Here is a 17,258-nt window from a genome sequence, read left to right as displayed (position 1 = left end):
ACCACAGAGATAGACCCCAGAGATAGAGATAGACCCCAGAGATAGAGATAGACCTCAGAGATAGAGATAGACCTCAGAGATAAAGATAGATATCAGAGATAGAGATAGACCTCAGAGATAGAGATAGACCTCAGAGATAAAGATAGATATCAGAGATAGAGTTGGACACCAGAGATAGAGATAGATATCAGAGATAGAGATAGACCCCTGAGATAGAGATAGACCTCAGAGATAGAGATAGACCTCAGAGATAAAGATAGATTACAGAGATAGAGATAGACCCCATAGATAAAGATAGAGATAGACGCCAGAGATAGAGGTAGACCTTAGAGATATACCCCAGAGATAGAGATAGACCTCAGAGATAGAGATAGACCCCAGAGATAGAGATAGACCCCAGAGATAGAGATAGACCCCAGAGATAGAGATAAACCTTAGAGATATACCCCAGAGATAGAGATAGACCTCAGAGATAGAGATAGACCCCAGAGATAGAGATAGACCTCAGAGATAGAGATATACCTCAGAGATAGAGATAGACCCCATAGATAGAGATGAACCTCAGAGATAGAGATAGACCTCAGAGATAGAGTAGACCTCAGAGATAGAGATACACCTCAGAGATAGAGATAGACTTCAGAGATAGAGATAGACCTCAGAGATAGAGATAGACCCCAGAGATAGAGATATACCCCAGAGATAGAGATAAACCTTAGAGATATACCCCAGAGATAGAGATAGACCTCAGAGATAGAGATAGACCCCAGAGATAGAGATAGACCTCAGAGATAGAGATAGACCTCAGAGATAGCGATAGACCCCAGAGATAGAGATTAACCTTAGAGATAGAGATAGACCTCAGAGATAGAGATAGACCTCAGAGATAGAGATAGACTTCAGAGATAGAGATAGACCTCAGAGATAGAGATAGACCCCAGAGATAGAGATCTACCTTAGAGATATACCCCAGAGATAGAGATAGACCTCAGAGATAGAGATAGACCTCAGAGATAGAGATAGACCTCAGAGATAGACCCCAGAGATAGAGATAGACCTCAGAGATAGTGATCGACCTCAGAGATAGAGATAGAGATCAGAGATAGAGAAAGACCCCAGAGATAGAGATAGACCACAGATATAGACCCCAGAGATAGACCCCAGAGATAGAGATAGACCTCAGAGATAGAGATAGACCTCAGAGATAGAGATAGATATCAGAGATAGAGATAGACCTCAGAGATAGAGATAGACATCAGAGATAAAGATAGATATCAGAGATAGAGTTGGACACCAGAGATAGAGATAGATATCAGAGATAGAGATAGACCCCAGCGATAGAGATAGACCTCAGAGATAGAGATAGACCTCAGAGATAAAGATAGATATCAGAGATAGAGATAGACCCCATAGATAAAGATAGAGATAGACGCCAGAGATAGAGGTAGACCTTAGAGATATACCCCAGAGATAGAGATAGACCTCAGAGATAGAGATAGACCCCAGAGATAGAGATAGACCCCAGAGATAGAGATAGACCCCAGAGATAGAGATAAACCTTAGAGATATACCCCAGAGATAGAGATAGACCTCAGAGATAGAGATAGACCCCAGAGATAGAGATAGACCTCAGAGATAGAGATATACCTCAGAGATAGAGATAGACCCCATAGATAGAGATGAACCTCAGAGATAGAGATAGACCTCAGAGATAGAGTAGACCTCAGATATAGAGATACACCTCAGAGATAGAGATATACTTCAGAGATAGAGATAGACCTCAGAGATAGAGATAGACCCCAGAGATAGAGATAGACCCCAGAGATAGAGATAAACCTTAGAGATATACCCCAGAGATAGAGATAGACCTCAGAGATAGAGATAGACCCCAGAGATAGAGATAGACCTCAGAGATAGAGATAGACCTCAGAGATAGCGATAGACCCCAGAGATAGAGATTAACCTTAGAGATAGAGATAGACCTCAGAGATAGAGATAGACCTCAGAGATAGAGATAGACCTCAGAGATAGAGATAGACTTCAGAGATAGAGATAGACCTCAGAGATAGAGATAGACCCCAGAGATAGAGATCTACCTTAGAGATATACCCCAGAGATAGAGATAGACCTCAGAGATAGAGATAGACCCCAGAGATAGAGATAACCCTTAGAGATATACCCCAGAGATAGAGATACACCTTAGAGATATACCCCAGAGATAGAGATAGACCTCAGAGATAGAGATAGACCCCAGAGATAGAGATAGACCCCAGAGATAGAGATAGACCCCAGAGATAGAGATAGACCTCAGAGATAGAGATAGACCTCAGAGATAGAGATAGTTCCCAGAGATAGAGATAGACCCCAGAGATAGAGATACACCCCAGAGATAGAGATATACATCAGAGATAGAGATAGACATCAGAGATAGAGATAGACCCCAGAGATAGAGATATACCTCAGAGATAGAGATAGTTCCCAGAGATAGAGATAGACCCCAGAGATAGAGATAGACCCCAGAGATGGATATATACCCCAGAGATAGAGATAGACCTCAGAGATAGAGATAGACCCCAGAGATAGAGATATACCCCAGAGATAGAGATAGACCCCAGAGATAGAGATAGACCTCAGAGATAGAGATAGACCTCAGAGATAGAGATAGACCTCAGAGATCGAGATAGAGATAGACCCCAGAGAGAGATAGACCTCAGAGATAGAGATAGACCCCAGAGATAGAGATAACCCTTAGAGATATACCCCAGAGATAGAGATAGACCCCAGAGATAGAGATAGACCTCAGAGATAGAGATAGTTCCATTTACATTTTACATTTACATACATTTTAGTCATTTAGCAGACGCTCTTATCCAGAGCGACTTACAAGTTCCCAGAGATAGAGATAGACCCCAGAGATAGAGATACACCCCAGAGATAGAGATATACATCAGAGATAGAGATAGACATCAGAGATAGAGATAGACCCCAGAGATAGAGATAGACCTCAGAGATAGAGATAGTTCCCAGAGATAGAGATAGACCCCAGAGATAGAGATAGACCCCAGAGATGGAGATATACCCCAGAGATAGAGATAGACCTCAGAGATAGAGATAGACCCCAGAGATAGAGATATACCCCAGAGATAGAGATAGACCCCAGAGATAGAGATAGACCCCAGAGATAGAGATAGACCTCAGAGATAGAGATAGACCTCAGAGATAAAGATAGATATCAGAGATAGAGTTGGACACCAGAGATAGAGATAGATATCAGAGATAGAGATAGACCCCAGAGATAGAGATAGACCTCAGAGATAGAGATAGACCTCAGAGATAAAGATAGATATCAGAGATAGAGATAGACCCCATAGATAAAGATAGAGATAGACGCCAGAGATAGAGGTAGACCTTAGAGATATACCCCAGAGATAGAGATAGACCTCAGAGATATAGATAGACCCCAGAGATAGAGATAGACCCCAGAGATAGAGATATACCCCAGAGATAGAGATAAACCTTAGAGATATACCCCAGAGATAGAGATAGACCTCAGAGATAGAGATAGACCCCAGAGATAGAGATAGACCTCAGAGATAGAGATATACCTCAGAGATAGAGATAGTCCCCATAGATAGAGATGAACCTCAGAGATAGAGATAGACCTCAGAGATAGAGATAGACCTCAGAGATAGAGATAGACTTCAGAGATAGAGATAGACCTCAGAGATAGAGATAGACCCCAGAGATAGAGATAAACCTTAGATATATACCCCAGAGATAGAGATATCCCTCAGAGATAGAGATATACCCCAGAGATAGAGATAGACCTCAGAGATAGAGATAGACCTCAGAGATAGTGATCGACCTCAGAGATAGAGATAGAGATCAGAGATAGAGAAAGACCCCAGAGATAGAGATAGACCACAGAGATAGACCCTAGAGATAGAGATAGATATCAGAGATAGAGATAGACCCCAGAGATAGAGATAGACCTCAGAGATAGAGATAGACACCAGAGATAGAGATAGATATCAGAGATAGAGATAGACCCCAGAGATAGAGATAGACCTCAGAGATAGAGATAGACCCCATAGATAAAGATAGAGATAGACGCCAGAGATAGAGGTAGACTTTAGAGATATACCCCAGAGATAGAGATAGACCTCAGAGATAGAGATAGACCCCAGAGATAGAGATAGACCCCAGAGATAGAGATAGACCTCAGAGATAGAGATAGACCTCAGAGATAGAGATAGATACCAGACATGGAGATAGAGATAGACCTCAGAGATAGAGATAGACCCCAGAGATAGAGATAGATCCGAGAGATAGAGATAGATACCAGACATGGAGATAGAGATGGACCTCAGAGATAGAGATAGACCTCAGAGATAGAGATAGACCCCAGAGATAGAGATAGACCTCAGAGATAGACCCCAGAGATAGAGATAGACCTCAGAGATAGTGATCGACCTCAGAGATAGAGATAGAGATCAGAGATAGAGAAAGACCCCAGAGATAGAGATAGACCACAGAGATAGACCCCAGAGATAGAGATAGACCCCAGAGATAGAGATAGACCTCAGAGATAGAGATAGACCTCAGAGATAAAGATAGATATCAGAGATAGAGATAGACCTCAGAGATAGAGATAGACCTCAGAGATAAAGATAGATATCAGAGATAGAGTTGGACACCAGAGATAGAGATAGATATCAGAGATAGAGATAGACCCCTGAGATAGAGATAGACCTCAGAGATAGAGATAGACCTCAGAGATAAAGATAGATATCAGAGATAGAGATAGACCCCATAGATAAAGATAGAGATAGACGCCAGAGATAGAGGTAGACCTTAGAGATATACCCCAGAGATAGAGATAGACCTCAGAGATAGAGATAGACCCCAGAGATAGAGATAGACCCCAGAGATAGAGATAGACCCCAGAGATAGAGATAAACCTTAGAGATATACCCCAGAGATAGAGATAGACCTCAGAGATAGAGATAGACCCCAGAGATAGAGATAGACCTCAGAGATAGAGATATACCTCAGAGATAGAGATAGACCCCATAGATAGAGATGAACCTCAGAGATAGAGATAGACCTCAGAGATAGAGTAGACCTCAGAGATAGAGATACACCTCAGATATAGAGATAGACTTCAGAGATAGAGATAGACCTCAGAGATAGAGATAGACCCCAGAGATAGAGATATACCCCAGAGATAGAGATTAACCTTAGAGATATACCCCAGAGATAGAGATAGACCTCAGAGATAGAGATAGACCCCAGAGATAGAGATAGACCTCAGAGATAGCGATAGACCCCAGAGATAGAGATTAACCTTAGAGATAGAGATAGACCTCAGAGATAGAGATAGACCTCAGAGATAGAGATAGACTTCAGAGATAGAGATAGACCTCAGAGATAGAGATAGACCCCAGAGATAGAGATCTACCTTAGAGATATACCCCAGAGATAGAGATAGACCTCAGAGATAGAGATAGACCCCAGAGATAGAGATAGACCTCAGAGATAGACCCCAGAGATAGAGATAGACCTCAGAGATAGTGATCGACCTCAGAGATAGAGATAGAGATCAGAGATAGAGAAAGACCCCAGAGATAGAGATAGACCACAGATATAGACCCCAGAGATAGACCCCAGAGATAGAGATAGACCTCAGAGATAGAGATAGACCTCAGAGATAGAGATAGATATCAGAGATAGAGATAGACCTCAGAGATAGAGATAGACATCAGAGATAAAGATAGATATCAGAGATAGAGTTGGACACCAGAGATAGAGATAGATATCAGAGATAGAGATAGACCCCAGCGATAGAGATAGACCTCAGAGATAGAGATAGACCTCAGAGATAAAGATAGATATCAGAGATAGAGATAGACCCCATAGATAAAGATAGAGATAGACGCCAGAGATAGAGGTAGACCTTAGAGATATACCCCAGAGATAGAGATAGACCTCAGAGATAGAGATAGACCCCAGAGATAGAGATAGACCCCAGAGATAGAGATAGACCCCAGAGATAGAGATAAACCTTAGAGATATACCCCAGAGATAGAGATAGACCTCAGAGATAGAGATAGACCCCAGAGATAGAGATAGACCTCAGAGATAGAGATATACCTCAGAGATAGAGATAGACCCCATAGATAGAGATGAACCTCAGAGATAGAGATAGACCTCAGAGATAGAGTAGACCTCAGATATAGAGATACACCTCAGAGATAGAGATAGACTTCAGAGATAGAGATAGACCTCAGAGATAGAGATAGACCCCAGAGATAGAGATAGACCCCAGAGATAGAGATAAACCTTAGAGATATACCCCAGAGATAGAGATAGACCTCAGAGATAGAGATAGACCCCAGAGATAGAGATAGACCTCAGAGATAGAGATAGACCTCAGAGATAGCGATAGACCCCAGAGATAGAGATTAACCTTAGAGATAGAGATAGACCTCAGAGATAGAGATAGACCTCAGAGATAGAGATAGACCTCAGAGATAGAGATAGACTTCAGAGATAGAGATAGTCCTCAGAGATAGAGATAGACCCCAGAGATAGAGATCTACCTTAGAGATATACCCCAGAGATAGAGATAGACCTCAGAGATAGAGATAGACCCCAGAGATAGAGATAACCCTTAGAGATATACCCCAGAGATAGAGATACACCTTAGAGATATACCCCAGAGATAGAGATAGACCTCAGAGATAGAGATAGACCCCAGAGATAGAGATAGACCCCAGAGATAGAGATAGACCCCAGAGATAGAGATAGACCTCAGAGATAGAGATAGACCTCAGAGATAGAGATAGTTCCCAGAGATAGAGATAGACCCCAGAGATAGAGATACACCCCAGAGATAGAGATATACATCAGAGATAGAGATAGACATCAGAGATAGAGATAGACCCCAGAGATAGAGATATACCTCAGAGATAGAGATAGTTCCCAGAGATAGAGATAGACCCCAGAGATAGAGATAGACCCCAGAGATGGAGATATACCCCAGAGATAGAGATAGACCTCAGAGATAGAGATAGACCCCAGAGATAGAGATATACCCCAGAGATAGAGATAGACCCCAGAGATAGAGATAGACCTCAGAGATAGAGATAGACCTCAGAGATAGAGATAGACCTCAGAGATCGAGATAGAGATAGACCCCAGAGAGAGATAGACCTCAGAGATAGAGATAGACCCCAGAGATAGAGATAACCCTTAGAGATATACCCCAGAGATAGAGATAGACCCCAGAGATAGAGATAGACCTCAGAGATAGAGATAGTTCCCAGAGATAGAGATAGACCCCAGAGATAGAGATACACCCCAGAGATAGAGATATACATCAGAGATAGAGATAGACATCAGAGATAGAGATAGACCCCAGAGATAGAGATAGACCTCAGAGATAGAGATAGTTCCCAGAGATAGAGATAGACCCCAGAGATAGAGATAGACCCCAGAGATGGAGATATACCCCAGAGATAGAGATAGACCTCAGAGATAGAGATAGACCCCAGAGATAGAGATATACCCCAGAGATAGAGATAGACCCCAGAGATAGAGATAGACATCAGAGATAGAGATAGACCTCAGAGATAGAGATAGACCTCAGAGATCGAGATAGAGATAGACCCCAGAGAGAGATAGACCTCAGAGATAGAGATAGACCCCAGAGATAGAGATAACCCTTAGAGATATACCCCAGAGATAGAGATATACCCCAGAGATAGAGATACACCTTAGACATTTGAAACCCCACCTCTTTAAGGAATACTTGGGATAGGATAAAGTAATCATTCTACCCCCCCCCCCTAAAAAATAATAATAATAATAATAATTGTAAAGTGGTTATCCCACTGGCTATCTTGAATGCACCAATTTGTAAGTCGCTCTGGATTAGAGCGTCTGCTAAATGATGTAAATGTAAATGTAATATACCCCAGAGATAGAGATAGACCTCAGAGATAGAGATAGACTTCAGAGATAGAGATAGACCTCAGAGATAGAGATAGACCCCAGAGATAGAGATAGACCTCAGAGATAGAGATAGACCCCAGAGATAGAGATAGACCCCAGATATAGATATAACCCTTAGAGATATACCCCAGAGATAGAGATAGACCCCAGAGATAGAGATAGACCTCAGAGATAGAGATAGACCCCAGAGATAGAGATAGACCCCAGAGATAGAGATAACCCTTAGAGATATACCCCAGAGATAGAGTTATACCCCAGAGATAGAGATACACCTTAGAGATAGACCCCAGAGATAGAGATAGACCTCAGAGATAGAGATAACCCTTAGAGATATACCCCAGAGATAGAGATACACCTTAGAGATAGACCCCAGAGATAGAGATAGACCTCAGAGATAGAGATAACCCTAAGAGATATACCCCAGTGATAGAGATATACCCCAGAGATAGAGATACACCTTAGAGATAGACCCCAGAGATAGAGATAGACCTCAGAGATAGAGATACACCTTAGAGATAGACCCCAGAGATAGAGATATACCCCAGAGATAGAGATACACCTTAGAGATAGACCCCAGAGATAGAGATAGACCTCAGAGATAGAGATATACCCCAGAGATAGAGATACACCTTAGAGATAGACCCCAGAGATAGAGATAGACCTCAGAGATAGAGATAACCCTTAGAGATATACCCCAGAGATAGAGATATACCCCAGAGATAGAGATAGACCCCAGAGATAGAGATAGACCTCAGAGATAGAGATAGACCTCAGAGATAGAGATACACCTTAGAGATAGACCCCAGAGATAGAGATAGACCTCAGAGATAGAGATACACCTTAGAGATAGACCCCAGAGATAGAGATATACCCCAGAGATAGAGATAGATACCAGACGTAGTGGTCTCAGTCTTTCTATAACCTCTTACAGTACCTCCACCTGTACGCAATAGGGCCCCTGAAATTTAGACTTGACCTTTGACTTTACAAGCAAAGTGCTACATCACATAAGATTCACAATCGCTACTACCACGGTAACATATAGTAGAAGGTCCTGATAAGCATGCAAAAATATACCATACGTGAGGCGCTCATGTCTTTCTCCCCCCCGTAACCCTTCGCAGGTCCTAGCGCCACCAATCTTATAATAGGTTCCATCGCCGGAGCCATCCTGGTGGCTGCCATAGTGCTGGGGGGGACCGGATGGGGCTTTAAGTAAGCAACACACCACATGCCTCTTCTCCATGACTCTGGCATCCCTGCTGTTGCATATAAACACCAGGGTTTGAGCTCCTGCTACAGAATACGGACATGGACTAAGGACACACACACACACACACACCTGATACAGAATGGGACACACACACACACACACACACACCTGATACAGAATGGGACACACACACACACACACACACACCTGATACAGAATGGGACACACCTGATACAGAATGGGACACACACACACACACCTGATACAGAATGGGGCACACACACACACACCTGATACAGAATGGGACACACCTGATACAGAATGGGACACACCTGATACAGAATGGGACACACACACACACACCTGATACAGAATGGGGCACACACACACACACCTGATACAAAATGGGACACACACACACACACACACACACCTGATACAGAATTGGACACACACACACACACACACCTGATACAAAATGGGACACACACACACACACACACACCTGATACAGAATTGGACACACACACACACACACACCTGATACAAAATGGGACACACACACACCTGATACAGAATGGGACACACACACACACACACACACACACACACACACACACACACACACACACACACACACACACACACACACCTGATACAGAATGGGACACACACACACACCTGATACAGAATGGGACACACACACACACACACACCTGATACAGAATGGGACACACACACACACACACACCTGATACAGAATTGGACACACACACACACACACACCTGATACAAAATGGGACACACACACACCTGATACAGAATGGGACACACACACACACACACACACACACACACACACACACACACACACACACACCTGATACAGAATGGGACACACACACACACACACACACACACACACACACACACACACCTGATACAGAATGGGACACACACACACACCTGATACAGAATGGGACACACACACACACACACACCTGATACAGAATGGGTCAAACACACACACACACACCTGATACAAAATGGGACACACACACACCTGATACAGAATGGGACACACACACACACACACACACACACACACACACACACACACACACACACCTGATACAGAATGGGACACACACACACACCTGATACAGAATGGGACACACACACACACACACACCTGATACAGAATGGGACACACACACACACACACACCTGATACAGAATTGGACACACACACACACACACACCTGATACAAAATGGGACACACACACACCTGATACAGAATGGGACACACACACACACACACACACACACACACACACACACACACACACCTGATACAGAATGGGACACACACACACACACACACACACACACACACACACACACCTGATACAGAATGGGACACACACACACACCTGATACAGAATGGGACACACACACACACACACACACCTGATACAGAATGGGACACACACACACACACACACACACACACACACACACACACACACACACACCTGATACAGAATGGGACACACACACACACACACACACACACCTGATACAAAATGGGACACACACACACACACACACACACCTGATACAGAATTGGACACACACACACACACACACCTGATACAAAATGGGACACACACACACCTGATACAGAATGGGACACACACACACACACACACACACACACACACACCTGATACAGAATGGGACACACACACACACCTGATACAGAATGGGACACACACACACACACACACCTGATACAGAATGGGACACACACACACACACACAAATGATACAGAAATGAACAAACACACACACACACACCTGATACAAAATGGGACACACACACACCTGATACAGAATGGGACACACACACACACACACACACACACACACACACACACACACACCTGATACAGAATGGGACACACACACACACACACACACACACACACACACACACACACACCTGATACAGAATGGGACACACACACACACCTGATACAGAATGGGACACACACACACACACACACCTGATACAGAATGGGACACACACACACACACACACACACACACACACACACACACACACACCTGATACAGAATGGGACACACACACACACACACACCTGATACAGAATGGGTCACACACACACACACACACACCTGATACAGAATGGGACACACACACACACACCTGATACAGAATGGGTCACACACACACACCTGATACAGAATGGGACACACACACACACACACACCTGATACAGAATGGGACACACACACACACACACACACACACACACACACACACACACACACACACACACCTGATACAGAATGGGACACACACACACACACACACTCCTGATACAAAATGGGACACACACACACACACACACACCTGATACAGAATTGGACACACACACACACACACACCTGATACAAAATGGGACACACACACACCTGATACAGAATGGGACACACACACACACACACACACACACACACACACACACACACACACACACCTGATACAGAATGGGACACACACACACACCTGATACAGAATGGGACACACACACACACACACACCTGATACAGAATGGGACACACACACACACACACAAATGATACAGAAATGAACAAACACACACACACACACCTGATACAAAATGGGACACACACACACCTGATACAGAATGGGACACACACACACACACACACACACACACACACACACACACCTGATACAGAATGGGACACACACACACACACACACACACACACACACACACACACACACACCTGATACAGAATGGGACACACACACACACCTGATACAGAATGGGACACACACACACACACACACCTGATACAGAATGGGACACACACACACACACACACACACACACACACACACCTGATACAGAATGGGACACACACACACACACACACCTGATACAGAATGGGTCACACACACACACACACACACCTGATACAGAATGGGACACACACACACACACCTGATACAGAATGGGTCACACACACACACCTGATACAGAATGGGACACACACACACACACACACACCTGATACAGAATGGGACACACACACACACCTGATCTACATTTGTCAGATGTACCATCACATACACAGTAAGCAGTAAACACACACTGACATGTGCTCATGATACCTTTACCTGTCTTAAAGGTCCACAATCAGTCATATAGGGTGAATTAACACCATAGAGATTATGTTGGGGGAGGGGTTGGGCATCTGTGAGTCTGTGGCAGAACCTCAAACTGATAAAACGGGCACAGTTCAAAGCTTGACATGCATGTTCAGTACAGTTACTAAACCTGCTAGTTAAGCAGAATAATCATTAAATCAGCTCTATAGGAGCACTTGGAGACCAAACTCTTTTTACTACTAATCTAGGATATGCATTAAGATGATACTTTAGCTCCTTGACACATTCAGATTATAGCTCCTTGACACATTCAGATTATAGCTGCTTGACACATTCAGATTATAGCTCCTTGACACATTCAGATTATAGCTCCTTGACACATTCAGATTATAGCTCCTTGACACATTAAGATTATAGCTCCTTGACACATTCAGATTATAGCTCCTTGACACATTCAGATTATAGCTCCTAAAACACATTCAGATTATAGCTGCTTGACACATTCAGATTATAGCTCCTAAAACACATTCAGATTATAGCTCCTAAAACACATTAAGATTATAGCTCCTTGACACATTCAGATTATAGCTCCTTGACACATTCAGATTATAGCTCCTTGACACATTCAGATTATAGCTCCTTGACACATTCAGATTATAGCTCCTTGACACATTCAGATTATAGATCCTTGACACATTCAGATTATAGCTCCTTGACACATTCAGATTATAGCTGCTTGACACATTCAGATTATAGCTCCTAAAACACATTCAGATTATAGCTCCTAAAACACATTAAGATTATAGCTTGTTGGTATACTGTGTGATGCAGTATGCTATGTTCACTAATCTGAGGTATCAGGTGCTAATCGCTCACTGGTAGCCTGCTGTGTGGAGCACCAGGGGTGTTACACGCCATCAATCTAAAGTAGGAAAAGAGGGAGTTGATCAGTATAGTTCCGCCACCAAAGCATGCCAGTTAGCAAAGCATCATGTTTGTCACCAAAACAATTATTTCCGCATGTTGACTTGGAGAAGGTCAGTTCATTGCACAAAGGCTGAGCCCAACCCAGGATGACATGCTCCTGGGTTATCATACTCTTATCACTACCATCATCTTTTTCTCACTCCGGGGTACGAGGGTCCGAGGGTGAGAGTTTAAGCGGAAGTGGTGAGAGAGAAGCCAGGGCCATATTGTTGGCCGCAAGCCTTTGTGCCATGGCAGGCCGCACCCACCTGGATTGCCAGGCTCCGACCCTAGAGCAGAGCGCGGGACTCCCGGACCCGCCCACACCAGCTGCCATTGCTGCCTGCTTCACAGACCTGGTACACACACACACGGCGCATTGTCCTGCATGACCCACCTGGTACACACACACACGGCGCATTGTACTGCATGACCCACAAAGCACGGTAATAGTTCCCCCTCCAAGTGGCATACTGTTGCAACAGGCGCATGACAGACTGCTAGAAGCCCCACATCAAGGCCACATTACAGAGAGGTTATGCATAACTCCTGTTGTTGTTGTTGTTATCTTGTTGTTGTTGTTGTCTCCTCTTTCCCTCCTTTATAGAGTACATTTTTGTTGGTTCTCTCTCTCTTCCCCCAAGATGCTAATGTTTTGAATGGAACTAACGTGTTTTCCTGTCAGAGATTGTAATGAGAGATACATGTCGTCTCCTTGTCCTTGTGTTTTGGAAAGCTAACTGTATGCCACATGGACTAGCACAGCCTTTTCTCATTGCCTCCAGCACCATACTGCGGTTGCTAATGTGAAACACAAAATGGATGTCATTGCAATGCAGAATAATTTACTCACTGTCTTTCTGAAAGATAAACAACAACAAAAGCATTGCACATACCAATAGTTAACTTATCAATAGTTAACTTATCAATAGTTAACTTATCAATAGTTAACGTACCAATAGTTAACTTATCAATAGTTAACTTATCAATAGTTAACGTACCAATAGTTAACTTATCAATAGTTAACGTACCAATAGTTAACTTATCAATAGTTAACTTATCAATAGTTAACGTACCAATAGTTAACTTATCAATAGTTAACGTACCAATAGTTAACTTATCAATAGTTAACTCAATAGTTAACTTATCAATAGTTAACTTATCAATAGTTAACGTACCAATAGTTAACTTATCAATAGTTAACTTATCAATAGTTAACGTACCAATAGTTAACTTATCAATAGTTAACGTACCAATAGTTAACTTATCAATAGTTAACTTATCAATAGTTAACTCAATAGTTAACTTATCAATAGTTAACGTATCAATAGTTAACGTACCAATAGTTAACGTATCAATAGTTAACGTACCAATAGTTAACTTATCAATAGTTAACTTATCAATAGTTAACGTACCAATAGTTAACTTATCAATAGTTAATGTACCAATAGTTAACTTATCAATAGTTAACTCAATAGTTAACTTATCAATAGTTAACTTATCAATAGTTAACGTACCAATAGTTAACTTATCAATAGTTAACTTATCAATAGTTAACGTACCAATAGTTAACTTATCAATAGTTAACGTACCAATAGTTAACTTATCAATAGTTAACTTATCAATAGTTAACTTATCAATAGTTAACGTACCAATAGTTAACTTATCAATAGTTAACGTACCAATAGTTAACTTATCAATAGTTAACTTATCAATAGTTAACGTACCAAATCAATACCAGGAATAAACTCTCCAGTGATGTTACTGAAGCCCTTAGCTGCAGTGAGCAGTCCATTATGAAAGCACCAGATATGGCTGCAGTGAGCAGTCCGTTATGAAAGCACCAGATATGTCTGCTGTTGTCTAAGAGATGAGTGTGGCTGCTTCTCCATGGTGCACTGACTGTATCGCCATCATCAGTAATACACCAGACATTGACCCCTGTCTTCTTTCCCCACTCTCCCTTGAACGTGAAGAAATGTGAAGAAGCGACGGTACGACCCCAACGCCAGCGCCATATAAGGCCGGAGCAGAGGGAACCTTCAGGGCACAGAGGGAACCTTCAGGGCGCAGAGGGAACCTTCAGGGCGCAGAGGGAACCTTCAGGGCGCAGAGGGAACCTTCAGGGCGCAGAGGGAACCTTCAGGGCGCAGAGGGAACCTTCAGGGCTTCCTTAGTACTCTACAGCTGGACTGCACATACTGCAGAGGATTGTTTGGCATTAGATTTACTTAAAAATACATAGAGGACAATTTAACATATTCCATCTTAGTCATGTAGAGATGCAGCCTTTTTCAACCCTAACAACCCACCAAACAACAACACCCACTCCCACCTAACAACCCCACCCACCTACCTAACAACTCACCTAACAACCCCACCCACCTACCTAACAACCCCACTCACCTAACAACCCCACACACCTAACAACCACACCCATCTACTGTACCTAACAACCCACCTAACAACACCACCAACCTACCTAACAACACACCTAACCCCAACCACCTAAGAACCAGACCCGCCCACCCACCTAACAACCCCACCCACCTTCCTACAGTACCCACCCACCTAACAACCCCACACACCTAACAACCCACCTAACAACCCCACCCACCTACCTAACAACACACCTAACAACCCCACCCACCTACCTAACAACCCACCTAAAAAACCCACACTCCTAACAACCACACCCGCCCGCCGACTCATCCACCCACCAAACAACCTCACCCACCTACCTAACAACCCACCTAACAACCCCACCCACCTACCTACAACCCTAACAACCCACCTAACAACCCCACCCACCTAACAACCCCACTCACCTAATTACCCACCTAACAAAGAACACACCTAACAACCCCACCCACCCACCTACCTAGCAACCCACCTAAAAACTCCACCCACTTAACCACCCCACCCACCTAACCATCCACCCGCCCACCCACCCACCCAGCAAACCCGCCCGCCTACCTAACTACCCATCCACCCACCCACCCAACAACCCCACCCACCCACCCACCTAACAACCCCACCCACCTAACAACCCCTCCCTGATATCTATAGCCACAGAACTCCTCTTTCCTGATTTCTGCTTTGGGTTTATTTTAAGCATGTTGTATAGCGGGTGTTTATGCAAATCTTAATGAAAAGCAGTAACTGAATTATGATCTGGTCCAAAATGCTATGGATAACCAGACAATGTAATTATCTACCTATTAGGTGTTCAGCAAAGGTATCACTTGTTACTGTCACGTTGTATAATGAGAAGACAGGCGCAGGGATACGTATTAGGGGTATTATTACTCCACCCAACACAAACACGTGTAAATATATATACAAAAGGGATGTAACCCAAAACAAAGAGCGAGGAGTAACCTCTACACAGTACACGGGACGAAACCCGTAAACAACCAGAGCACAATATACGGTACTCACGAGACCAACGGACATGGGACAATAATGGACAAGGACAATGGGGAACAGAGGGCACATATATACACATACTAATCAGGGGGAATGGGAACCAGGTGTGCGTAATGAGACAAGACAGTCCGGGGTTGGTGGTAATGATCCATGTCAGTGACGCCTAGAAGGCCGGTGACGGAGACCTCCGGAGCTGGTGAACGGAATGAGCAACAGTACCGGGGGGATCCGTGACAGTTACATACTGTATTTATCCAATATAGAGGTCAAGGGTCAGGGTCAGTATACATGGGACAGAGCAGAGGTCAGATTTAGCGGTGTCTTCTCTAGAGGTCAGATTTAGGGGTGTCTTCTCTAGAGGTCAGATTTAGGGGTCTCTTCTCTAGAGGTCAGATTTAAGGGTGTCT

At 43.5% G+C, this 17,258-nt stretch overlaps 1 protein-coding gene across 1 annotated transcript in view; it reads left to right on the top strand.

Annotated features, from left to right (window-relative positions):
* Positions 1-15,444, top strand: part of LOC311124430 (disintegrin and metalloproteinase domain-containing protein 23-like) — a gene marked incomplete at both ends in the record, with an annotated part of 66,659 nt that extends 51,215 nt beyond the window's left edge. Inside the window, 2 exons of the mRNA XM_084198579.1 lie at positions 9,138-9,228; positions 15,399-15,444. Of these exons, the coding sequence (XP_084054705.1) occupies positions 9,138-9,228; positions 15,399-15,444 (137 nt within the window). The remainder of the gene's footprint in view (positions 1-9,137; positions 9,229-15,398) is intronic.
* Positions 15,445-17,258: the final 1,814 nt, after the last annotated feature.

This window comes from Coregonus lavaretus, assembly GCF_964263955.1.
Source record: "Coregonus lavaretus genome assembly, contig: HAP1_SCAFFOLD_285, whole genome shotgun sequence".
NCBI classification, from domain to species: domain Eukaryota; kingdom Metazoa; phylum Chordata; class Actinopteri; order Salmoniformes; family Salmonidae; genus Coregonus; species Coregonus lavaretus.
The sequence above is the reverse complement of the archived record's forward strand: the minus strand, read 5'-3'. Positions and strand labels throughout refer to the sequence as shown.